The sequence below is a fragment of the Pagrus major genome, chromosome 13, assembly GCF_040436345.1.
Source record: "Pagrus major chromosome 13, Pma_NU_1.0".
In the NCBI taxonomy this organism is placed as follows: domain Eukaryota; kingdom Metazoa; phylum Chordata; class Actinopteri; order Spariformes; family Sparidae; genus Pagrus; species Pagrus major.
In genome coordinates, this window is record NC_133227.1 from 14771327 (window position 1) to 14797363 (window position 26037).

General features: G+C 42.0%; 1 protein-coding gene across 1 annotated transcript in view; it reads left to right on the top strand.

Annotated features, from left to right (window-relative positions):
• Positions 1-26037, top strand: part of robo3 (roundabout, axon guidance receptor, homolog 3 (Drosophila)) — a 93517-nt gene that overhangs the window by 17761 nt on the left and 49719 nt on the right. The window contains exons 3-5 of the mRNA XM_073480131.1: positions 22454-22611; positions 23439-23559; positions 25589-25727. Coding sequence (XP_073336232.1) covers positions 22454-22611; positions 23439-23559; positions 25589-25727 — 418 coding nt within the window. The remainder of the gene's footprint in view (positions 1-22453; positions 22612-23438; positions 23560-25588; positions 25728-26037) is intronic.

Below are 26037 nucleotides of genomic sequence, written 5' to 3' on the forward strand. Positions count from 1 at the left end.
TGTTTGCTGTTAAATAAGGCCATTACCCTCAGTGTTACAAGATCACTGTAAAGTCTAATTTTTGACAGCAGTAGCAGGTGATGTAAGGAAATGTAGGTAGTTTATCTGAATACAAATATAGTTGAGGGCTATTTTGTTGCTGCAACCAGGCAGTGATGGAGTGTAACTAAGTACATTTACTTTTTTAATTAATTTATTTCATCTGCAAAAAAAGCAGCCACATATCAGAAAAATGCTAATGCTAATGCTAATCAGAATGTCGGATCAGGCTGATAGTCAGTCGACCCATTGAATACAGTTTATAATTATATGTATAGTATACTTTTACCTGTACCTTTGATACTTAAGTATTTTCAACATTGAATACTTTTCAACTTTTACTGAAGTTCTGTTTGTATGGGTGACTTCAACTTTTACTAAAGTAGTATTCAAACACAATATCTTTACTTTTACTCAAGTATGACTTTTGGGTACTTGTTACCACACTGCATCCAGCTAGGATCAAATCAGGTGCTGCTGAATAATTTCTATGGAAACAAATGACTGGAACTATACGTAGTCGTCACACAACTGAAATACTAAACACAAGATGAACTTTTGCCTCTGCTTTCCTTGCCTATCTACTAATTCAGACAAAAATAAGTCCTGACAGCACACTGCCAGCAGCTTTGTCAGAAACACCAGTGAAGATTTAAATATTTACTCTAATCCCTTCACTCCGGCCTCTCCTAATATCATCCACCCTTTAAAACTGAAACCTTCTTAGGAATTTCTCATCACACTGACTAACACAAACCAGCTGAACACGGTAAAAAAAAAAAATTTCCATTCCTAGTAAAAATCTGTGAAACTCTAGACTCCTGTCAAACACCTTCTGGTCAGGCATCATGTTTTTCTGAAAGGCTCCAGCCCCTAACTTAATAATCAGGCTGAATTTCCCCTGACTGCCTCCACAGAAAAGCAGCCCATGAATCATTCTCTATCCTCTTTAAACAGCTGGGATCTGCGCAGCGTGTCCGTCACCTTTCCTAAAAGTGTTCCTCAAGCAGCATGAAGAATTGCCTTTTACCTTGCTCTTGCTCGCTTTAGGTATCAACATCAAAAGCTGCAGGATATTTGTGATATAAGCCGTAAATGGGAGCGCCAGCAAGTAGAATAGGTGGAGGTGTTGTAAATCGCTTTTCACAGAACTGATTATAAAAAAGAGCAAAAAAATAGAGCGGCAGCAAACGCTAGCAATCTCTCACTCCCCATGACTAATCCCCAATGTTTTTCTCCACTGCGTCTTTGCACTGTGCCAGTTTTGAGTTCTCCTTTTGAGTTCCAAAGAAGTTGTCCTTGCTTTTCCTAATTCATGACGTGCAGATATAGCACTTTCACAAAATCAAAGGACACACTATTATCATTATTATTTTTCCCCCTTGAGACAATTGTGACAGCTCCTGAAGGTAACAAGAAAGACACATATAGCACTATCTAAGTGCTATATCAAAGGCAACTGGACTTGTTTCAGGTGCCTACGAAGTTCAGTTGCAACTTCTGAGCCTATTCTCTTTAAAGTTGGTTTGGTAAGTTATTGTAGAAACATTTTTGTCATATTTGAAGAAAATCTTTAATGAATAAATCAAATGCTCTGAGAGAAAAATAATAAATCATTTGGATGTGTTGGTGTAGTCAGGCAGTGGAGGAAGCGGGTGGAATTTTTTTTTCAGTTTGATCCTTTCAAAGTTACGCTTGCTCTTGCTGGTTTCTATAATCTTACCAACACCAGCCTTAGAACCAGTTTTAGTCGACAGGGCCACGCAGCTGATCAGTCCATCTAGTTTTCTGTTGCTCTCTTCCCTAATGCTATGGTCTTTTGGGAGGTGACATTCTGTGCAGCTGTCTGCAAACACATACATGCACAGAGACACAACCTGACACAAAGCCATTGCTCTCAAAGATAAAAATCCCTAATCCATGGTTGTAGAAGAAAAACTGCAAGTGTGTGTTTTACCTGTGTCTTCTGGCGTATGCGTCTGCCTGCGCACCCACACAAGCCCACAAACACATTTTCGGAGTATTGCCTCCAGAGACTGAGACAGAGAGAGGTTATATAGAACAAACAGGGGCCAGTGCCAAAGCCAAGTCAGTGCCAGCTCCTGCCAGCCCTCTCTGCATGGCACCAGTGGGGCCGGAGATAAGGCCACAGGCAAATAAACCTGCCCGGAGCTGCCAGGGGGCTCAGCATGGCAGCAGAGGAGGTGCAAGATGGCACTTTGTGGCACGGTGTCATTTTGCTCCTCAGCCTGTGACTTGGAAGCACTGGGGGCAAACTGAGAGGGAGCTGCACTGTGTGTTGGTGTGTATATTTGGTATCAGGGTGGGAGCCAACACTGTGGGAAGGGTGGAAGGTTTAACCCCTCACAGTCCATCTGCTGTAGGTTGAGTAGCAGGCTGGGTGATGAAGGCCACTGAACTGCGATATGGATGAAAGGGCAGACTTTTGCAGTGTTGTGAAATATACCTGACTTTAGAGTTTGTCTGTGAAGTACTTTATTTTGTAGTGTTTAATGCCATATGGTTTATTTCTTTGTGGAAAGGTGACAAGAGTGCAGAGCTTTTGAAACTACAGATGGCTTGTCTAGACATTTACTCACATAGAATTAATAAACGAGTCCTTAGAGGTCAAACAAATAACACAAGATACTCCGTCACCTTAGCTGAAGTTTGAAAGTGCACGAAGTTATGGATTTTTAGCTTTAAAGCAATACTCCACCTAAAATCTATCTTTTGAAGATCAAACACCCTGTGCAGGCTTAAAAGCTGGCTGTAAAGTGTTTGTAGATTCCTTGCTGACGGAGAACATCTGCTGTAGCTGGGGTTCAGTCCATTCTGCTATATCCCAGTGCTGAAAAAAAAATCAGACAGTATTTCATACGACCCCTGCATTATTATCAACCCACACTCATATTTCTCACACCTCTCACTGGAATGTCTAATGTCACCAGAGTGTGATGGACATTGGTTTTGTACCTTGTCGTAAAATGAGGTGTCGGCCAGTGGGAAAATGTTTTCAAATTGACTTGTTGGCGCAAGATAAAAAACCCAACCAGAATAAATGTCAGCAATGTGTGTTTCTATCTTTCTATCTTGTTATAACGCTGTGCTTATGATCTGTTTTGGTTTAGGCACAAAAAACACTTGGTTAGGGTTAAAAAAGGCTATGTTCTGACTAAAAATACCTGTTTTGGTCCACTTCCTGTCAAAGCTGTCATTTTTTTGTTGCCACAAACATGGCTGGCAAATTCTCCCTAGGTGTTCTTAAAATATCCAGAGGTTTCATGATGACAAATGTTGAAACAATGTCACAAACCTGTAAAGTGAATGTGATATGACTGATTTTGTAGAAATGTCAATATTGTACGTAGTCCATGTACCAATTTGAACGTATCAGTGTAAGATTTATTTTCTAGGCAATCTGTTTACTAGTTGATGAGATATTTCACCCAAGACCAACATGTAGGGCTGGCCAACATCACTCTCTCTAGACATTTGCCACTAGCCCCCAAAAGATGTCTCCCTGGAAGCAAGTTTGTATTTGGAAATAATTTGAATGATCAATGTCAGTGCAGTATGAATTATTGTAAATCATCAACACAGCTACTTATGGATGCTGAATATGTTTAGTGGAAAAGTTTTTAGATTGTATTTCCATCTATAAAGAAAATGTAAATTGTATTATAAAGAAGGCACTCAGAGAAGTTTTTTTTATAATCATTAGTTGTAATATTGACTGTGTTTTTTTCTGGATAGACCTAATAATTCTTAATCCTTATTTATCAAGTGTTCGCAGGCCATTGCAAACATTCCTACTGACAATTAGGCACTCAATAACTCATTAGAGAAGGCTCTGCTTAGTTAACTCAGTAACAGTTTCCACTTATTATTAATGACATGTTTGATGAATGAAAGTCTGATACATTAACTGTCTTTTCAGGCTCCAGTAGGTGCACGTTGCTGAACCTCAGACATGATGTAGCTGGCAGCTTACACATTAAACTGATGGCTTTGTATATTATTACCTATTAAAGAGGAACAGGCAGAATATCACAGTACACTAACTTGGAGAGCTTTAAACGTTCTGTCACAAATGTGGGATCTAAAGGAAACGCTTTCTATGAACAGTTTCTTGAGTTATATTTATGCACGTGCTGTCATTCAGCAATGAGCTTTAAAAATCCCTTTAATTGCACTTTTTCCAAATACATTCCATGTTCTTGCATTAAGAACAGATCACATACAACTTCACTGAAAATTTCCTTCCAAAATGTGTGTTTTGCTCCACGGTCCTATCTGATTTCACGCATTAGAAGAGATTCTTTGATCCTGAAAATGTGGCCTACAAAGTACGTGCCAAGAGCAGAGGCCAATTCATGTCAGATGCATAAAAGTCAGTCAAGCACAATAGACCTAACAGGCCAGACACCCCTGGGTGGGGATTTGACATTCAGAGCGACTTGCCCAAGCTCCTGGCGGCTTTTTCTTTGAGTGTTTTATACCTCTGACGTTTTTATTATGCCTGCTACGTCTCTACCGCCTGGCTTTATGGCTCATGCATATTCACACCAACAGGGGAGGGGAAGAGGGGCTTTTTCTGAGATGCTGGGGGTGGAGTCAGAGGTATTTCAAATAAAACTGACTGGGGTTACCTCTAAGGGTTTTATACCCCTCAAATCAACCACCCACCCCTTTTCTAAAGGTTGTTTGGAGGTGAAGCCTCGAAGGTTCAAGATGGCAGCTGCCTTGTGGAATTTGGGGAATGAACAGGTGAAGGTGTGATGAAGCTCCTGTCTTCCTCTGCCTTTGTGTGAATCTGTTCTTGTGTGTGTGTGTGTGTGGGTGTGTACATCCGTAAGTCTTTATAACGGTAGGCTGGGACAACTTTCTCACCCGTAGTAATCCTAGACACCAGTGTGGGAGAAACAGCTGAACAGCACTGTCACAACTTGGATCCTCCTTTCTCTTTCTGTCTCCCACACACACACACACACACACACACACACACACGCACACACACACACAAACCTGTCACACTGTTTTTTCATCACTGAGACCTCTGTGCAGGAAAATGCATTTGAGGGTTTATGGATTTGGAAATGGGGAAAGGATTTGATGGGTTTGGTGTTAGGAAAGAGTTATAGTGGGAGAGAAGTAGGCTGCTTGGCTCTGATAAAAGAGATAAAGTCAACCCCCAACCCCCTACCCGTCCCCCTCTGCCCCCCTCCCTCCACTGTCCGGGCTCTCCTCGAGCTGCCCTCTGTCCTTGTTATTAACCCCAGTGGTCTGAAGCCATATGGGTTGTGATTGGAGCTCTGTGGTGCATGCTGTCATACACAGCGGAGTGCAGTCACACTGATCCGTACATCTTAACAGACTGCACAAGTACCTGCAGGGTAGAGCTAAGTGACCATTGAACTGCTTTCAGTTGCTCTGTACACCTTTTAGAATTATGAATCTCAGAATTATGAGCGTGGTCAGCACTGCTCTGAGCACCAGGTAAATAGGGTTTTAAATCAAGCTGCCGTAATGCCGTGCCATGAATTAAAAGATCTTTATCATGGGAGGAAAAAATCTCATTGTGAAAATGTTGAAATAAAGCTGATGAAAGCCTTTACCCTCAAGACTAAATGTCAGGAGGAGAAGCATGTTTGCATGATAATGTTTTCCACCAGCTGTCTGAAGCACTTTGTCCATTCAGATTCATTTGTCAAGATAGCGACCAGGTTTGCCAAGTACTACACATACTACACAGGTATGATGAGCACAGCAAGAGCAGAAGGCTATTAAACACTATGACTTAAACTTAAGTATCTACAGTAACAAGCACAGGACAAGTTATACCTTTTAACCAATCAGAAGCCAGGGCTGATTGCAGTCATAATTAGTTCTAATTAAAAATGCTGCAGTGAAACCATGGAACTTCTTATCCTCAGCCAGTCAAATCCAGGAAAATATAAATGATTCTATATTATTATTCTATTGCATAAATGGCTGACATCAGGATGTTTGTGTCATCTTGCTCCATCATGTCCATATACTCACCATGAATCAGGCTCAGTCCACTGAGCCAAGAGGAAGTCTTACAGAAACACCATCACCTCTCATACTGCACTTTTCAGCAGTGACATTCTCAGTTGCTTGATGATAACAGCTCTCCTCTCTGTGTTTGTGTGTATGTATCTGTGTGAGCTCTGAGGTGTGCTCATGCTTCACTAATGGGATTGCAGGTCTCAGCCTTGTGGAACACAGAGCCAGTGGCCATTCTGGTCTTAAAAGAGGGGGATCAGATGGCCAGAGTGAGGCCACGGGCCTCGATCTGGCTTAACCCCCTCTGTATGATCCGTCCGTCTGCCGGTCATTGAGCCAGACCCACCAGCCAAACCCTCCTCCAGAGGATAGCAATGAATTAATTAGACCATACTAAAGGCGAGTGCGACCAGTGACGAGCATGTGTGTGTGGGTGTGTGTGTGTGTGTGTGTGTCTGTGTGTGTCATAAAGGGTCAGTGGGACAAAAGCAGAAGGATGAGGGGTTGGGGTGGGGGTGGTTCAGGGGGGAGAGGCGTTGACAACAGGTGGTACGAGGAAGAGCTTTACCCCCCCCTTTAACGACAGTGTAGCACAGGAGCCACAGGGACTGTTAGGAACAATAAAGGGCCCCTTGCTCCAACCGTTGTGTCCAATCATGCTCCATTATCTCTCTGAACTGCTGATCGCAGGCGCTGCACTGCCAGACACACTGTGCTAAATGATGGTCCTGGATGATCAGCTCCTGTACCTAATGTGTGAATTTACTAGAGCTGCAAGGATTAGTCAAGTAATCCATTCTCCCCTGCCAACTATTTTGATCAATTAATCATTTCAGTCATTTTTCAAGGAAATGTCAAACATTTGCTGGATCCAGCTGCTTAAATGTGAGGCCTTGCACCTTTTCTTTGTAATTTATGATGTAAATGAAGGATCTTTGGACTTTGGACTGTTGGTTGGACAAAAGAAACAAATTGAAGACGTCATTTTGGGCTCTGGGAAAGCATTTTTCAAACAATTTTAAAATTTTATAGGCTAAACAATCAATTAATCGTGAAAAATAATCTAGAAATGTACAAAGCAACACATACTATTCAAAAGAAAGTCTCAAAATAAGTGTTGGGTTGATTTTTTTATTGGGACTGACACCAAATGAAGGGGTTATTCAACTCTAAGGTCATTTTTAGCAGTAGTGTGGTGTTGTATTGGACTGAACTACTTTTCAGGTGCTGCTCTCCATATAGATAGCGAAGGGGTGGCTATATTTATGCATCATGAATTTCAAAAGCACTAGTCATTACCCCCTCTTGTTGTAAAGTAACATTAAACATTTTTGTAATGAAGTGCATTTTGTTTTTAGCTTTTTGTTTTTGTTTTTTTCACATTTTAAGGACACTGAACAAAATTGATTGTCCTGATTAATAATGTAATTAATTGAGAGTCATTAGTCATGGTCTTACAGGATGCAAATGACCCCCTGTTTTGGTTCATTGAGGCCAACAATAGCCCTCTGGCTAAACTAGACAAGGGGCTGTGTGGTGTGAGTGTGTTGCTTGAGGGTAGAGATTAAGAGAAAGAAATATGAACCAGGAAGTCTAGTTGTAAGCTTCATCAGACACAAAGACACTGCACAGCTGTTGAAACTCCTGTTGGGCAGACTTCAAACTGGAAAGTTATCACAGTTTTTACACCGAAATTAGCATGTATGTATATGCTAGTATATCAAGCATGGGTAAACCTGCTTGAAATAGGTTATTTTTGGCTTGTGTGTCACATTTGACTGCACCATGGAGGTCATTGTCAATGTAATGGTGGTTACTTGTTTAATATCCTTTACTTTAGTCTCTTTCAAACTCAATGTCAACTGAATGATTTTTGAGTGAAGAGACGGATGGAAAAGTAGTAACAAACCAGCATCCTAAACCTAAACTTTAACCTGTTTCATAGCATCGCGCCTGATAAAGCATGTTTTCATCACAGCTGATCAGAGCTGGAGCTGATAAACACTGAACAGTAATGACTACAGCAGAGTCATGTGATGATTGCCGGTTGTACACATTCAAATTAAAGACAAAAGGCAGATGTTAGTGGGTGTTAATGGGCTTTTTTTTGTCCAGTGTGAAAGCAGTATTAATGTTGGTCAGGTAAACATGCTACATTGAGTTCCACACATGATTTGTACTGCAAGTTGTTGGTATAGTATGTGCAGTATATTGTCAGATGATGCACTGCACAGTGGCAAAAGTTGAACAAAGATAAACTTTTTCCTTGACTGCTATTCATTTCTGAGCCAGAGCCCTCTGCAGCATCACCCCTGCTGCGCCAATGCAGCAGCCTCATTCAAAGTATTGAGCAGCCTGTGTTTTTTAATGCACTTCTAATGTCAGTCTGAATGTGCCTGTAGGGGGCATGAGGGGGCATCATGATAAAGAACATTCTCAGTCAGCAATGGCAAATGGCAGAAAGTTGGACTCGAGGAGTACAGACTTGCAGAGGGAATAGCTCAAAACAAATCCATCAACTCATCACAAATAACACAGAAGAGAGATACATCTGGGGAGTTTCAGGCGTCATTAATGACAGACAGTGAGCACGAGAGGCCAACACAATCAATACACGGTTCAAGCAGATCAATTGAATGCAATCAGCGCATCATTACAGAGCAGCTAAAAGGGAGGGCATTAAAGAACAGAGGGAGAAGCATCTGGTTGCCAGTCTTGTTACAAAGCAGGAAAAACATTGTTAAGAGTGAATGTTAAACCACCAAATGTAGCCTTTTAAGAATCAAAAGGCTCTTCACTCAACTCGTGGTTTTTGGACAGCACATTGTTGTTATTGAACCAATCAGTAGAGTTATTGGGAAAATCATCTTGTTTATTGAACAACAGATTGTGGTTATTTATGAGCTCATCCTATTCAGAGGACAGCTCGGTGTACAGTAGCTGCAGGACAGTAGACTACGGTACTTCGACATTTCATAGTTTTGTAATTCTAGTTTTTGCCATCTCATTTTAATCACTGAACAATTTATTCTAGTGACTGCATGAGCTCTACGTTAGAAACTCATTCTGGTTATTTGGCAGTTCATTCTACTCACGGGATAACTCAGTTGAGGAACTGGACAACTCAGTTCAGTAATTGGACGTCTTCTCATTGATCAAGCTAAATCTTAGGTGTACAGTGTAATCTGACGAAGGATTGGTTTCTAACGAGACATTTTGAGCAATATTTTTTAACTCTAATGCAGCAACTTGTAAGCACTAGGTGGAAAAATTAATATTTGAGTGGCAGAAAATATCAGCGTATTCCAAATCACTGGTGGTAAATGTTAAATTAGCATTATGTTAATTGACACAGTTCCCCTTCTGCATGTAAATAAGGGGCTTATGTTCTTCCCTTTTATGTTGAGGACTGTTTGCTACTCTCATATCAAGAGCATCCTCTCGAACAATGAGAGCATGTTTAACAGTAGAGATTGCTTGATCCGTAATGTCAGCCTTGTTGGATGCGCTTTTAGTATGTACATCTTTAATCTCTTCAGTCACAGGTGTTATTGTTACACCATCTTGTCTTTCCAATTCTCTGACTGTTAAAAATGTGGTGACTGTTTAAAAGGCAGTTTCTCACTTAAAAAAACCTTGGATCTTTTCTATTGACGGAAGCGTTCACCTGTGAGTATTTGGTATGGCCGAAGTAACACCAGCCCTAAGCTCTTTGCAGTACAAAAGGTTATTTCAGGGGGATTTAGGTATATTTGACCCATCTGAAAATGGTAAATACTGGGGCCAACAGCTGTGGAAAATGCTTATTGATTTCTACTCATGTGTATTTGTACAAGATTCATTTCTCCTTAAGACGTGCTCCCACCTCCGAGTTAGAAAAGGTCAGAGAACAGGGGCTTAAGTCATTCAAGTGAAGCTAAATGGATTTCTGCTCCAAGATCCATCTGTTTTTAGAGTTTGTTGACAGGGTGGAAAATTGGAACTGTTGCTCTTCCCTCCCCCAGTCGCACCCTCCGCCGCCACCTCCTCCCCTTTCAGTGCTGGGGTATAAACAGGCATGGCACACTAACAGGGTAAAAAGTGTGCTGGGCACGAGGCAGGATACAAGGCCTGACCATCTGCTCCAGCTATGTGAACACATTCACGTACGTTTGACAGAAAGAACTGCGGCATCCGTTGCGCTACCAGTCAAGGAAAGCTGACAGGGGCAGACTGGCTCACCTCCAACAGGAAGACGCGGATGTCAGAGAGACAATTCACCTTCTTCACCTCTGAGGTGACGGCGGGGAAAGTGGACAGTGGCAGAGTCAGCGACCTAACAATGAAACCGCACACATGCAGCAAATGACAGGGCTGTGTGTGTGCAAACAACAAGTCACACTGCTGAGAAAATTGACAGGACTTACAAGTTGGTGAGACAGCACAGAAAACTGCCCACAGACGTACAAGAAACTGTCGGGGTTCTCCGTGTCTGTGTTTAGCTTTTAGCCATCCATCTCCCAGCAGGCATGTCTGGTGTTATTCCACCAATAATAGAGCAAGCTTGTATGAACACTAGCTGCAAATTCTATCATACTATGCAACCCCACAATATGCGAGCACTCAGACTAAGAATAGCACTAGGTTAAAAACATATGCAATGGGCTGTGTTGGTGTGGGGTGAGTAAACAGTATTGTTGTTCAAGCCTTTTACAATCAATGTATAAAATGACACTTAAGCACTGATTGTTACGACACATTTGGTGTCAAGGTAAAACAGATACTCTTATAAAGGCTCTGCTAAGACTCACAACAGCATCGTGCTTCCAGCAGACTGCACCAGCAGGAAGGAAAAATAATTTGCAAACTAGTTACGACCGGAGAAGAGTTGTTGCTCTCAAGCCAAGAGCCATAAACCGAGCGCTTTCCAGGCGGAGTTCAAGGACCAAACAATGAAACTCCCAGTTGTGTCCTCCCACACCGTCAATGCTGCTCTGATTTGGTCTGAATGAGGTCGATGATACAAGATTTTACTAATCTAGCATGACTTTTCTTCTCCCTCTCAAAGACAGCGAGGTACAACATAGTTACAAAATATTCTACTTGGAATGGGCATTCATGAATACTTTGCATTACATTGCAACACGTTTTATGTTTGGCAACCCTGAATTTTATTTGCCAGTGCAGTGGTCTCATTGAAATGAATGATGTGCCTCATGACATTGTGCTAAGTCTGAACACGACCTAAATCACCCTGTTAACATTTCACTTGAATTGCCTTATTGTTGGAGTGGAATTCTTGAAGGTGCTCATTGCCACCATCCCACTGCAGTGGTCAATAATTAATGGGTTGTGTGTAAGTGTGTTCGTGTTGGGTGGGGGCACCCATTGTCTATAGGCGCCTCTGTCCACCCAGTTCCCCTTGAGGTGGAGTTAAAGAGTGTTTCTGGTTTTCCAGATGGGTGAACTACAGTAGCCTTGATTAGGCCGGAGGGTCAGCTGAGGGCAATTCGGGGCAGGTGGGCGGGGGGGTTATGTGGCGGACGGGGGGCGCTTCAGTTGCTTTACAATGGGCTTCTCAGCAGTTCTCAGCGACCCTCTTACCCCGCTGCTATAGGCCACACGACGTCGGCCATTACTAGATTAAAGTAATCCTCTTTTCAGAGCCAGACAATTGCTTTATTAGCTGACCACACACAGGAGCCTGACCACCTCTGTAATGGTATTGTTGTTGGGGGCCCTCGGGGTCCTGGGGTGGGTGTTTTTGGTAGAGGGTGGGCAGAGGGGGGAGGAGGTTTGTCATCGTTTCTTGGCTGTGTTTTGCATTGCCATGCATACATTACTTCTGCATAACTTCTCCTTGTTTAACCCTGCACACCAGCCATATTTGTTTCCGTTCTCCATAGATTTGTTTTGGGTGGGGAGGTACTTTCTTTTCACGGTGCAACACACACACGCATATGCACTCACTCCACGCCTCATATTCCATATCACATATCATATCGATAGCCATACTGCTTGAATTATAATCAGACTAAGTGAGCGTATGGATGTGGATGTTTGCACCCTCCCACCCTCCACTCTACCTTGTCCCTTCTTAGCATGCAGTCCAGATTTTTTTCTCTCTGAATCTCTCCTCTGCCTTGTTATTGCCAAACAGCTCCATTCAAAATGCTGTTTCATCTCCTCTATTCCTCAGTTTCTAAAGGCATGGCACATTTCCAACTAAAGCAAAAATGTTCCTTTAAAAATCTACTCCAAAGTGTCTCTGTGTTTCTGCTGACAGATCTTTCTTTGTCAAAAGGGCATAAAGCTGTTTTTGCAAGCCTGTCAATCACGCACGAATGGCTTCACCTGATAATTTATTCAGCTTTATGAGGAGGGGGAGCCACTCAAGCTGAATTAAGTATTGTCAAAAAGTCTGAATATTTCATGAAAAGCTGGGTTAATTTGAAGAAATGTGGTATGTCTCTATGCCCTGTCATTTACATCACAGTGGCCATGAGCGAGGTATACAACAAAGCATTGCAAGGTTTTAGGATGCGTCTCTGCACACTCACTAAAGGATATATGAGTATTTCAATTAAAGAGGAGACTTATGCAGGGCAGGCTATAACATCTGCACTTTTCTTTCTTCATCAAAAATACATTTTTTCTCTGAAATCCTCCACTTGCGAAAGACAAGCCAATAAATACACAGCTTCATTAAGTTGATAGATTTGACATGCTCACCACGAAACGGCTGTTCACCTTGACTGTACTCCATTTAACATATCTCTCCTCCTCAGAGGTCACGAGCCTTCACTGTTTATCATCAGTTCCCAGTAAGAGACTAAAGAGAACGAGAAATAAATCTTAAACGCAGCTTTTTGATAATGTGATATTATTGATCCATGCCTGGAAATAGTTTTTTCTCGCTTCTAAGCGCAGGAGGTTAGAAGTCAGGGTCAGCTACAAGACTGCACCCTGGAGTAGGAAACAAATCATTGTCTTGCCCCAAGGACTCCTCAGCAGGCTGGACTGTAGAGGATTTGAGGGGGATGCCATTGTGCCACTGGTGGAAAAAATACCAAAATGCATCCCCCATATAAACCTACCACCCCCCTTCTGTCCCCTAGTAGCAGAAAGGGTGCAGTTACAGGGGTTATGTAGTTTTACTTGTTTTTAGTAGTACAAAAGTACCTCTGTACGTACAGACTAGGCCTGAGAGGGCATTAAGTCGTCCAAATTTTGTTTTTGTTTTTAGTACCCACAATTGGTGATTTTAACAAATCACCAACTGAGGGTGGATGTTGGTGATACTAAGCTAGGTTCTTTGTTTGAAGGATGTCTCTCTCACCACCAACCAGCTCTATTCGATACTTGCACTCTCTAGGAGGAGAATCCAAGAGCTGGGGAGCCGCAATGTTGCTTTAATTCCCAGAGATTTATAGAGTCCATACTCTGCTGAGTTTGGTCTACAAGTTGTCAGGGGTCGGGGGAGTCGTGTGTATCCCATCAGGAATTGCCGAGATGAAACACATAGATGAAAAAATTGGCAGAAAAGCACACGGACTCTCACACAGACACACACAGGGCCAACATGGCATGCCAGGGGAGGTTTGCGGTGGATTAACCTCAAGGTTGCTGGGTGGGTGAGCACAGCCGGAGCAGCAGCACCAGCTCAGAAATGGGATGGGAACCTGCTGCTGAGCCACACATAGGTGAATGCTCCCCATGCCTGGAGAGTAGAAGGATTTACACGCAAATGAGGAAAAGTTTGTCTGTGCGAGAGTTAGTGTGTGTATGAATGTACACACATGTTTGTGTTGACAGTAGACTGGCTTTATCCCTGTCTGTGCAAAACTTGTGGCATTTTCTGTAGCACCAGGTTAATGGGAGGGGTTGGGCTGGGTTTACAGGGGTAAGGGGCTCCTATGTGAGAAGACCTTGCCTTCCCAGTAGTATTTTAATACAACCCCCCTCTTGACTTGAAATATGGCTATATCAATCAAATGGGTCTGGCATGTCCCAATCTTGTTCTGCTCTGCCCGTGTGTCTGCACACAAACAAATGAATGGATGAACTTGCACACATGACTTAATAGAATGACTGATGGTGTTAACGGAGAAATGAAGAAATGTTGACAGTAACTTTTCCTGCCCTGATTTTTGTAAAGTAAAAGTAATAAAACATATTCACACTGATGAGATCTTGGCTGCAGCCCAGTATCTGTGGGAATTCCGGTTTTATTGGAACATTTTCTGGGGCTCGATTTACATCTAATGCCAAACATTCAGGGCAGGCAGTAATATGCCCTGTAGGTAGCTGGATTTATGCTGGACGCAAGGGGTTTACTGAAGTCCCAATAGTGATATCTATAATGTAGATTTTGATTTATAGTTCAGTGTTGGATTTCACACATTAAAAGCGTCCATGCAAAACTAAATGGATGTGTCAAACATGTACCCGCCATATTATAAAATGTAGTTAATCTTATATCCTCCAGGATATTCAGACACTCCACTAGGATATACTGTAAACTGCAGCAGTAGTTTTACAAAATAAAAGCTTTATAAATATCTTACTGATTGTACTGATTATGTTTAGGTTAAGGTAAATGCATCAATGCATTGCAGCCCTTGTGTAGTTAGTGCATGAACGGGAACTTTGATTTATACATTTGACATATCACATGACAACTGCCTGGCTAGTAAGTTTGCTTTCAGCTATTTCAGATTTTAAATAAATGAATAATTGTGAGGAATGTATAAAAAAATTAAACATGTTTATAACTGAATTTGCGGCGCTTTCTGAGCCACTATTCTTCATTAATACTGTGGGGGAGGAAGAGTATTTTCGGCCGCTCCTTTGACCACTACTCAAGACAAGTGCGCCATCAGTCAAAGCCACACCTTCAAGCACGTAGCCCAGTTGTAATGAAAATGCAAGCTGTATCAGCATGTGTATGGAAAAGTCCCATAGCACTTCAGTGTCACAGTGTCCAGTTTCCTCCTTCTTGTTGGAGGCAGCATGGTGGCATCTCTGTTCATATATCTGTTCATATAACATATACATTAGTGCACAACCCTTTGAGACTGCCTACCTTGATGTAATTTGTGCAGGGGTTACATATTTTTACCACATGTACTGTGTCGCATGCCCTGCCACGTGAAGCATGAACCAGCTTAAACATGTAATATTGTTGTCACATGATTGCAGCTCCGTGCTAACAGGGTGCCCACAAGTTGGCCCGATCATCCTCAACCTCATGTTATTGGCCATGTGCTTCATTACAACACACTCACATGCGCAGGCACACAAAAACACACACACGCACACACACACACACACACACACAGAACAGCCCCTCCCCTTGAGCACCCCTTACCTCGCCTGTCTCTGTGTGGCTGATAATGAGTGCCTCCTGTGCTGTCCCACTGCTGCATGTGGGGCCCACGGTCATATTGGCTGCAGACTGCACCGCTGCCAAGTATTAGACCCCCACCCTCACACACACACACACACACACACACACACACGCACACACCTCCCTCCCCACCCGCTCCTCATCCACCCTAACCCCAACCCCCTTCCAACACGTCTGGGTGTGACAAGACACTGTGGAGGGGCATTTATGAGCGCTTAAAAAGCCGTGAAATGTTGCACCTTGACAGATAACCTCATCTATTTTTTTCTAGCACTAAGGGGGTGGGTGGGTGATGGTGGTTTCTCATATTTTATAGCTTAATTCAATTTTGGGCAACATTTTACATGTAGTGACAGTGATTATCTATACTAATAACAAGCCTCTGATCTTCCTGTAATGCATCAAAGTGACTTGTGGATTTCATTACAGTGTTATCTGAGCCTAGTGCCCAGCTGATAATTAGTTTTCCTGAGTTTTGCTATAAAAAATGCCAAGATTATCAGGTAATGCTAATTTGTACTACAGAGGTTTCTGGTCAGGAACACTCTGGTGCACTAACACACTTTGATTTGTTTGTTCAATTTCATTTTAATGTATCATGTCTTTACTAATAGAACATACAGAACATTTCCTAAAACATTCACCTCAACTTGTCGGGGTCTATTGTTTTACAGCTATGCATGGGAATCATTTTTCATGCTCTTATCATCATGGCTAGTAGGACCAGCTGCTTCTCAACCATCAGCCTAGGTTGGGTAGGAGGTCTCTATGTGAGGGTGGTGAGGATTGGGTGGGTGGGGTCGCAGCTGTTGCAGCTGCTAAATGGACTCAGCTGACAGGACTAAGCAGCAGCGACGGTGGCCTAAATGGCTTCGTCATCCAACACGCTGAGGGACAAAAGAAAATGGAGGGAGTGAATTTGAGGGGAAAAATGCATCGGACATTGATGAACAGGTCATGTGTGTGTGATTGTGTGCTTGAAGTGAGTGCAGGGCAGGCGGTAACGATCGGGCCGAGAAGGTGACCCTGCTGGACTCATGGAGGGAGTAATTGAAATGCCCTGTTGCTGTGATTCCCATTCATTTAGCTTTAGCGCCGGCTCAATTTCGCTGTTGGCCATATGAGCATTTCCAGAGAACCAAACCATGTTATGCCATAAAATACTCTCAGGCCAGAGAGTAAGAGCAAAATGACAGCAGCATGAGAAAAGTGGAATTACTCTTTAAACCAAGTCATTTTTAAAATGGGGGACATTTCAGGTCAGCTGTCAGAAATGGTTGATCGAGAATTGGTAAGGGCTTCTTGACAGTGTGTGTACATATGTTTGTGTGTGTGTGTGTTGGCGCACCACAGGGGAGTTCCAATCTCCAGTCAGCCTGTATATTGGACTGAGCTGGTCATATTGGATGCAGACAGTGTTTTGGTGTATTTGCTGCTACAGCTGCTGTGCAGTGTATCTACACAAGTGTCTGTGTTTGTATTGGGTGGGGTAGGGAGGCGCTAGTTGCTTAGAAGCAGCATGGACATCTGTCTCCAACTGTGAGACCCCCACCACCTCCCCCTCATCCTCTGCAAACCCTCCTATCACCACTGAAAACACACACACACACACACACACACACACCCCAATATCCTGTACGGGCCGTTTCATCATGGTGTAATGGTTGATAGGGATCGGAGGGGGTCCACTCTGGATAATGAGAGTGGCTGATGGAAGATGGCTTCTGATGGGGGCCCCTGTTGGGCCCAGGGGCCTGGACAGATATTGCCTTGGGGAACAGGCTACACCTATAGAGAGAACAGAGAAGACGCTAACCTGAGCATCTAAGCAGGCTTGATGAAGGGATAAGAGTGATGTACGTACTTGGGCGACAGAGCAAAATCATCTCATTTTTCTGTGTGTTGACACCACTGCAGATTGCTTTATGGCATGGCAAGATTTAAGCTGAGAGATGGACGGATGGCCAACTCAATCCCCAACAACAGAGCTTGAACCTGAGGATGCTTTTCTTGATTCCCCTCCCTCCCTCCTCTTCGCTCTGCGAGCCAAGGGACCATCCGTCATTCTCTCTTGGCCATCTGAATATTTATTTTAGAGGGGGTGCTGTCACACACACGCAGTCCTTGGAACATTAATGACAGCGATAAAGCCATTTAATTAAAAGTGAGCCTGAGCTCGCCCCAAAGGTGTTTTTTATGTCCAATTAAATGCTCAAATGATGCCCTGATATACAGCAGGGTCCTGATACTTTGCACATGTGGTAAATCACAGAAGTCTAGTGCTCACGGATAAATATTACCTCCATACAATAACACACTTTGTTGGGCATAGAATAGATAAGCTTCTCTGGTGGTTTTTAATTTTTGTAATGATTAAGTGTAATTTGTAATTCGCACATCCATCAATGTACGTTACAAGCTGATAAATGCTGTGTGCAGATGGGCGTCATTTGTTTTCGTGTGATTAATGTGTTTGTCAGTGTGTAAAGATACAGACTGACAACAATCTGACAGAGACTCTGAGTGAGACTAAGATCCTCAGAGATCTCTCTCATGGTATATCAAAGGTTCAAAGGTTCATTTAATCGTCATTTTTCAAACACAGGTTTGTACAGCAAAATGCAAGTTGTAGTCCCTTTATGCTACACCAGAAAAACATTTTTTTATGGTGGAGTGTTGAGGATGAGTTTAGTCTCACAACCTGATGAAAGAGGCTTCTCCATAGTCTGGTGGTACAGCAGTGAACACTATAAATGTTTAGAAATGTCAGTGTTAGGGAATGTCTTTTAGTATCCTTTGTGTCTGCACAGAGCCCAAAAGATACTGAAGGACAAAACCCACCTCAGCCATAGTCTGTTCACCCTGCTGCCTTCTGGCAAAAGATACAGAAGTATCCGCTGCTGTACCACCAGACTACAGAGCAGCTTCCTTCCTCAGGCTTTGAGACTCCTTAAACATCTATAACACTCCACCATGACAAGTTTATTTTTGTGACTTGGTTATGATTTATAAACAAGTTTGTGTAGTTTTTTGTGTGTGTGTGTGTGTGTGTGTGTGTGTGTGTGTGTGTGTGTGTGTGTGTGTGTGTGTGTGTGTGTGTGTAGTTTAGGGAATTCCAAACATGTAGTTGCACATATCAGAGGAGGTGATTCATATATATATATATATATATATATATATATATATATATATATATATATATATATATATATATACATATATATTACACTGCCAGTCTTCAGGGTTTCAGCTCCAATCAGACATCTATATTTCAAATATATGTGCTTGTGGTCCTTATCTTGTAGCCTGTGTGTGTCACTGTGGTCTGTGCACTGATTAAAGCCCACCGCTCAGGCCCAGTGGTGGGGATTACTCTGGCTTTGTTGAAGGGGTTTAAAGAAAGGGTCAAAGTGCACCCACTTAATATGGGCCCCAAAGGGCCTCATGGGTAATTGCCAGTGCCTAATAAACTTCTAGACACCCTCTTTCTACTGAAATCTGCAGAGTGTGGAAGGCAGAATGGGAAAGATCAGGGGCCCCTGGAGTCTTGATCTGAAAATGGTGTGTGACAGGTCATCGCAGCAGTCCTTTAACCCCACAGCATGGTAATTCATACCTGGGGTGAAGCGGACTGTCCTATTTCCCTCCTCGCTTTACGTGATGGGACAGGTTCCTGAACAATTTAGTCAGGGTTTTGTAATCTGCTGTGAATAGTGATTGGGAGAAATGTGGAGACAAGTACAGATAAGGTCAGGGGTGTGGTTTGGAATATCATTCCAGGATTGGAGGGGCCAATGGGATTTGGAGTGCCCCAAATGCTCTGTTGCTAAGTAATTGGCCATCAGGATATGGGTCTGACTAAAGCCATAAGTGGCAATTTGATCCCTTGAAGAGACAGATAAAAAATACAGAAACATAGCGGTTCAGGAGCCCACAATGAATTGTGGAGACCTGTATATTATCAGGGTAAAGGCAAGCGCAGGCTCTGTTAGCTAATGAGGAAATAAAAAATATCCTCCTTTCTCCTTAAACACTGATGTGCCCGTCTCTCATGACCTTGATTACAAACAAAACAGGCTGATTTATCTCCTCACGTACACACCCACCCTCATTCAAAGAGGACGCCACGCTATCTTGACAACAAGAGAAATGAGCCTTCACGGCGTTCAGTCTGACATTGAGATACAATGCATTTTCCACACAAACCCAGGTATTTCAGATAAGGAAATGTGAGAATTCTGAGTGTAAGCGAGTTCATATGGAAGGATGGATGGATGGACACAGATATATGGATGGTGATGATAACAGTAATGTCCTGGGGCTTTGTTGGCCTGTCAGTGCTGTCATTAGGGGAGGTGTGTCATTAATCAGATGAGGCAATGACCCTTCCCTGCTGGCCTGTGACATTACAGCGACATTGGTGCTGTTTCTAACAAATGTGGACTCACACCTGCACACACCTCATAAAGACATATACGCATGAATAGAATATGTACAAAATGAACACCCGTGTAATGTACACATTCCATGATCTATCAGTATTGATTTTGTGGACACAAAGCCTGGAGGAGACATTTACAGGCAAACAATAACACATGCATGGTGCTGCTTTACATGAACATTAAATCATGTGGATGGGCAGAGGTAAATATTTCTTCTTAGCCACTGATTCCAATGGAAGATGGCTCAGGGCATCCATACATTTTATACTTTCATATTCCACTTGAATAACAAACCATATATTCTGCTCTGTTTGCTTATATATTCCTCAAGGCTTCACATAACAAGTGAGTGAGCATGGCAGTATGTCTTACTGAGCTATGAAAACTGTTATGTGTCCTATTGAGTCACAGGGCAAATGTAAACAGAGCTATTTTTAATGACACTGAAGACACTTCAAAAGGAAAACATACTGAATCAAACACATGACTAACTAGAATGGCACCCAGTGGAGTGTATAACTCCGACAAGACCCGTTGGTCCCCCTGAATATAATCAAGCCTATTCCAATAACAAATAAAACTCAGCTCTGCTCAGATCTGGATCTTTATTTGGATCTGCATCAAGTTGTATTCACTCATAAATACAACAAAACTGTTGAAAAACGTCCTGTCATGTAATGTTAAAGAACGTAAAAAACAAATCCTGAATCTGTCCCTTTAGCTGGATCCTCACCAAAAGTTATTGGGGTCTATTCTGGGCCGAGACCCATCCTCCATCCAAGTGTCGTGGCAATCTGTTGAGTAGTTCTTGTGTTATCCTGCTGACAAACCAACCAACAAACAAACACATGGACATGGCTGAAAAACACAACCTCCTCAGTAAGGGTAATGAAGCCCCACGATTGGACCATAACCTCAAAATATAGGCCGTAATTTGTGCTTACTTGTGCTAACATCTTATTCGTTCAGTAGTAAAAGTAGATTTACTTAGTAAAAGTATACAAGTGCTTGGAAAAGCGGCTCATTCACAGTAAAATCTGTACTTACATAATACGGGAATTTCCACCCATAGTCTTGATTATGTAAATGTTGCTCCTGATAATTTAACCTAAATGGTTAGAAACAATGTTAAATGTGTTTGCTGGGATAAGTCAAGCTTTACACATATACACATTATGTCACAACTTAATGTCCTAATGTTAATGTTAATGTTTCCCCAAACATCACAAGTAGTAGTGATGTTCCAAAGTCTGTGAAGAGTGTAAATTAGGACACCCGTTCCTAACATGACTTGTAATCTTTAAGGTGAAGTAACTGATTTCTCTCTGCTCATCTTTATGACAGTCTCGACAGCCCTGCAGACTAGCGGAATGTCATGATATCGACATGACTCATTCATATCATCAATGAGATTGCCATAATATATGCAAATCTGCCATGCTACAGTATCTTCTTGCATCAATTAATTATCCACCAACTCCTTGATGTCCTTCAAAATCTTACATCTACTTATAGCTTCAAAGATAGCTTTGCAGAATATTTTTAGGGAGGAGAATTTATATTTTGAGAGATAGTTGAGTTGCTGCTCAACTTAGAAAGTTTGTTCAGAAATGGAGAGAGAATAGGAGAGATTGTAATGTGAAAAGCAATTTTTGTGAGGATCCATCTATCAGATAAGCGAGGGACATTCAAGCCAGTTAGGTGCGCCATGTCATTGGTTTAACCCGTTTATTTCCCTGTTGGCTGAGGGAGACTTGTAGCCTGTAGGCCTGCTTGGCTGTGGCCTCATCCTGGTAGACCGGTGTTGTCAGTACATCATCCCAGACTACAAAACCATCCTCTACACCTGTAATCTGAGAGGTCACAGAGCTCTAGAGACTGAAATGAGAAAGAAGCAGCTCTGTGCCTTCAGGTAACAGGTAATATAGGTTGACTGCAGAGGGATGAATGTGTGAGTAAAAGAGGCAGGCTGACTCGAAGACAAATCTCTAATGTTTTATGAATAGACTCCAGGAAAGCAAAAAGAATCAACTAGATTTATTCAGAGTGACTTCCTGCAGTTAATATCTTTGATTTACCTTATGTACTTGTTTGAGTGGTGACTTCTATCTTGACCACATGTTCATTGTAATTATGGGTTTGCCATGGGAGTGTGTGTGTGTTTGTGTATGTATGTGTGTGTGAATGTGTGTGGGTCAGATTGAATAATTCAACTACTGTGTGTGTGTTGGCTACAAGATCACTCATTATTGATGTGATGTTATTCTGCACACATGACACTGAGTCAATGAAGACCATAGGGACGTATGTACACCTGTTTTTTTCACCTGTTTGGCATTCACATTGTTTGTTTTTTAAGGCCAAATGTCAGTTCAAAGTGAACAGGCATCCTATATTCAGAGTAAGATAAGAGTACCATCAGCAGGCTAAATGTCAGCAGAAAGTTAGCAGAACATCTTACATGCACCAACAGATAAAATATAGTATCATCAACAAAGAAGTTTACACAGACTGTCATCTTACAATGCCTCTCCACCTTCCCTCTTTTCTGCAGTTCTGAGAGATGACTTCCGTCAAACGCCTAGTGATGTGGTGGTAGCAGCAGGTGAGCCGGCTGTCATGGAGTGCATCCCCCCCAGAGGCCATCCGGAACCCACCATCTCTTGGAAGAGAAACAACATCCGTGTCAATGACCGAGATGAGAGGATCACTGTGAGTTGGCTGCTTCTTTTCTATAGACATTTTTTCTTGCTTTTCTTGCACGATAGACCCTGCATAGTCTAAAGGTTTAATGAAATTTTACAAAAGTGATTTTGAATTTGAAACAAATTAACTGCTGATTTTCCGTTTTGCAGTTTTTTGTTTGTATAAATAATACATTTGCAAACTATTAGCGTTGTGCTTTTTGAGATTCACACAAGCTAATCTGCTTCATTTTTCAAGTGATCTGCCATTCTTTCTTTTTTGGTCATCCACTGACCGATCAATAATGTGGAATTTTGATTATTGATGATAAACCTCTGATTAATAAACAATCCAGTTCTATCATTGTTGATAATTGGAAAGTTCACCAGAACACCACCTTCAAGAAATGAGTGGACTCTCAAACTTCAGAACACAGTAAAACCAGGCATGTTAACCTACTGTTTGGAAGCATGCATGTATGCGCACACTATTTACCAGCGTCAATCAATGCAGCTACTGACTCAGCAATGGAAGATGTTTCTACGGTGATTGGCCTGGAGCTAGACCCATTGTCAAACAGTATAAGAACTAGCAGAGGAGCCATATGTTATGACACACTGAGGATGATGGAGTGGCTGCCCTCTTGACGAACATGCCTCAATATCCTGTTTCCAACCATTTTCCATTTGTCTTTTTTCTTTCCCCCTCCTCCACCACCACCTCTACTCCCCCTGCTCCTCCTCATCTTTCTCACCATTCTCCTCATCCTCCTCCTACACTAACCTTTTCAATTCCCTCTGTGCCTCTTCCTCCCTTCCTTCCCCTCTTCTCCTCCCTTTGCCTTTCATTTTCAGATCCGAGGAGGCAAGCTGATGATTTCCAACACCAGGAAAAGTGATGCTGGCATGTATGTGTGTGTTGGAACCAACATGGTTGGAGAGAAGGACAGTGATCCTGCTGAACTTGTGGTGTTTGGTGAGTCATTATTACTGCATCTCATTAAAAAAATACAGAAATCTGATTAATTATCATATTATGAATCCCTATGCAAGCATGGTTATTATTTAATTGTGCAAAAAATTATATCAGATGCAAAGATCTACATCTTCAAATAATCTTGGTTGAGGTTATATAGTAAACTGATTTATTTTCTCTTGGGTTGCTTTCATTTCTCTGCTGATGTTGTTGGAGAAGATGAATGTTTCCCTTCCAGCTGCCCTCTGCTTTTGCTCTCCTGACCTCTCTCCTTCTTTCTTTCTCTCAGATTCTTTGCTTTGCTCTCAGCAGAGCAGCAGCCTAAGCGTTCTCAAAGTGTGTATTGATCCCAGGAAACACATAGAAGATTGATATTTTCATTTTAGCACCCCCACCCCCCTCCTCAATACCACCACGACCCAGATGCTGCTCCTTCTGCGCATTGTAGTGCAACATTAAACCTTAACCCAGTTTGTAACACTTAATTTAGCAATTTATGCTTCCTGAAAATACACGTCCCATCACTTATATCTTATATCTAATATTACTGCCATCTGTGAAATTTGCATGATTATAGTCAGTACACATCTGCACTAATTTCTCTGCTATCACCGCATCTGATCTTGAAGAGGGCTTACAGTTCATATTTATCGCTCTTGTTATTCTTTCACATGTGTAACTTGATGTTGTTATTCACCTGTATCAGGCCTGTAACTCCATTAATGATTATGCAAAATCGTCCTTCTTATTTGTGAATATTAACAGGTTCAGTTGTGGCGACTTGGTTTTAGTTTTCACATTAATGTCCTCGGTAGTAACTGTTCGTAGTTAAGTGAATCTAATTTCTGATGAATTAGTAACAATATGTTCGTAAAGATTTATCATCATGAGTTTGGGTATTGATGCTGGACCTTTTTTTAATCTTGGTAAATCTTGATAAGAAATCTCTCAGGCTCAGTTGAGGCTTGGATCAAATATTCACCTCAAAGTGAGCTCTGGTGCAATGCAGTGGCCATCAGCTTTCCCACACAGCTTTCCACACGCTTAACCCACCCAACCCTTCACCTCCTGCTCCTCTTACTCCTCCTCCTCTTACTTGTGTCTTTGTTGTCTTCTTCTATCTCATTGCTTGCTTTTTCCCTCTGGTTGTCTTTGGTCTTTATACTTATCATTTAGAGGTAGACTTTGGTTATACCGCTTTTCCACCAAAATTAGCGGGTCTGCACAGGTTTTTTTAAACACGGATACACCCCCTAAAAATCGCCTATTGACCCCGTTCCAACTTCTCGCAGGCGTAACACTTCAAATTTTTATCTGAAATGTTACGTTGTACGTCACTGACGTCATGTTGTAACAGAAGAAACAATAATAGACGCATATTACCCATATCTACTGCAGAGTCAATTGACCCGGGTGTAAATGCAGAGTTTACACATTCCCATTGCACACAAAAGCCTGATCTTAGCAAGTTTAAGTGTGATTTTAGATCAGTGGAAAAGGGGTATAAGATATATCAGAAACACTAAATATAGGATTTTATATTTATATATTCTTAATTAGGGCTGTAACTAATGATTATTTTATTATCATTAAATCTGCCAGTTATTTTCATATGTAATCAATTAATTTGGTCTATAAAATGCCAAAATTGCAAAAAAAAAAAGGCTCAGAATTTCCCAGAGTCCAAAGAAATGTCTTCAGATTGCTTCTTTTGTCCAACCAACAGTCCTAAAGCCAAAGACTCTTCATTTACTGCCATATTTGACATAGAAAAGCAGCAAATCCTCACATTTAATTTGACAATTTTGATTAAAAAATGACTAAAACGATCAATCAATTATCAAAACTGTTCTTGATGAATTTTCTTTTGAGTGACTAGTCGATACATTTGCTAATTGTACAAGTCTGTAGTTGGATGAGCTATCCCAAATTAGTCCACTCTTCTGACAAATGTGAATAGTCTCTCTCTGCAATTAGAAAGTAGCAGCACAAGCATTTTTAATCCTCTCTCTGTTCTGTCTAATTCCAGAGAGGCCAGTGTTCACCAAACAGCCGGTGAACCAGGTGGTGTTGGCAGACGATACGGTGGACTTCTTCTGCGAGGTGCATGGAGACCCAACTCCGACTGTCCGCTGGCGGAGAGAGGAGGGAGAGTTGCCCCGGGGCAGGTACGACAGAAACAGCATACTGTTAGAAGTGCAGGATCATCAAACCACTGTTACTAAGCAACACATTACATTTCTGGAAACAAGAAGTGTGGTTATCGTAACAGCTTCAAATTACAGAACAAATGTCTGCATGTATGCTTTCCCAATTAAGCTTTATTCAGTGCTAAGATAGGCAAATGTGAAAAGTCTGAATGATGTGCCACTATTTTGACTATGCCAGCAACAGTATACTGTATATACTCCCACACTCACTCTCTCAAACACTTTGGTTATTCGACTGGATGAAACTTTAACGATCCCTCAAGGGAAA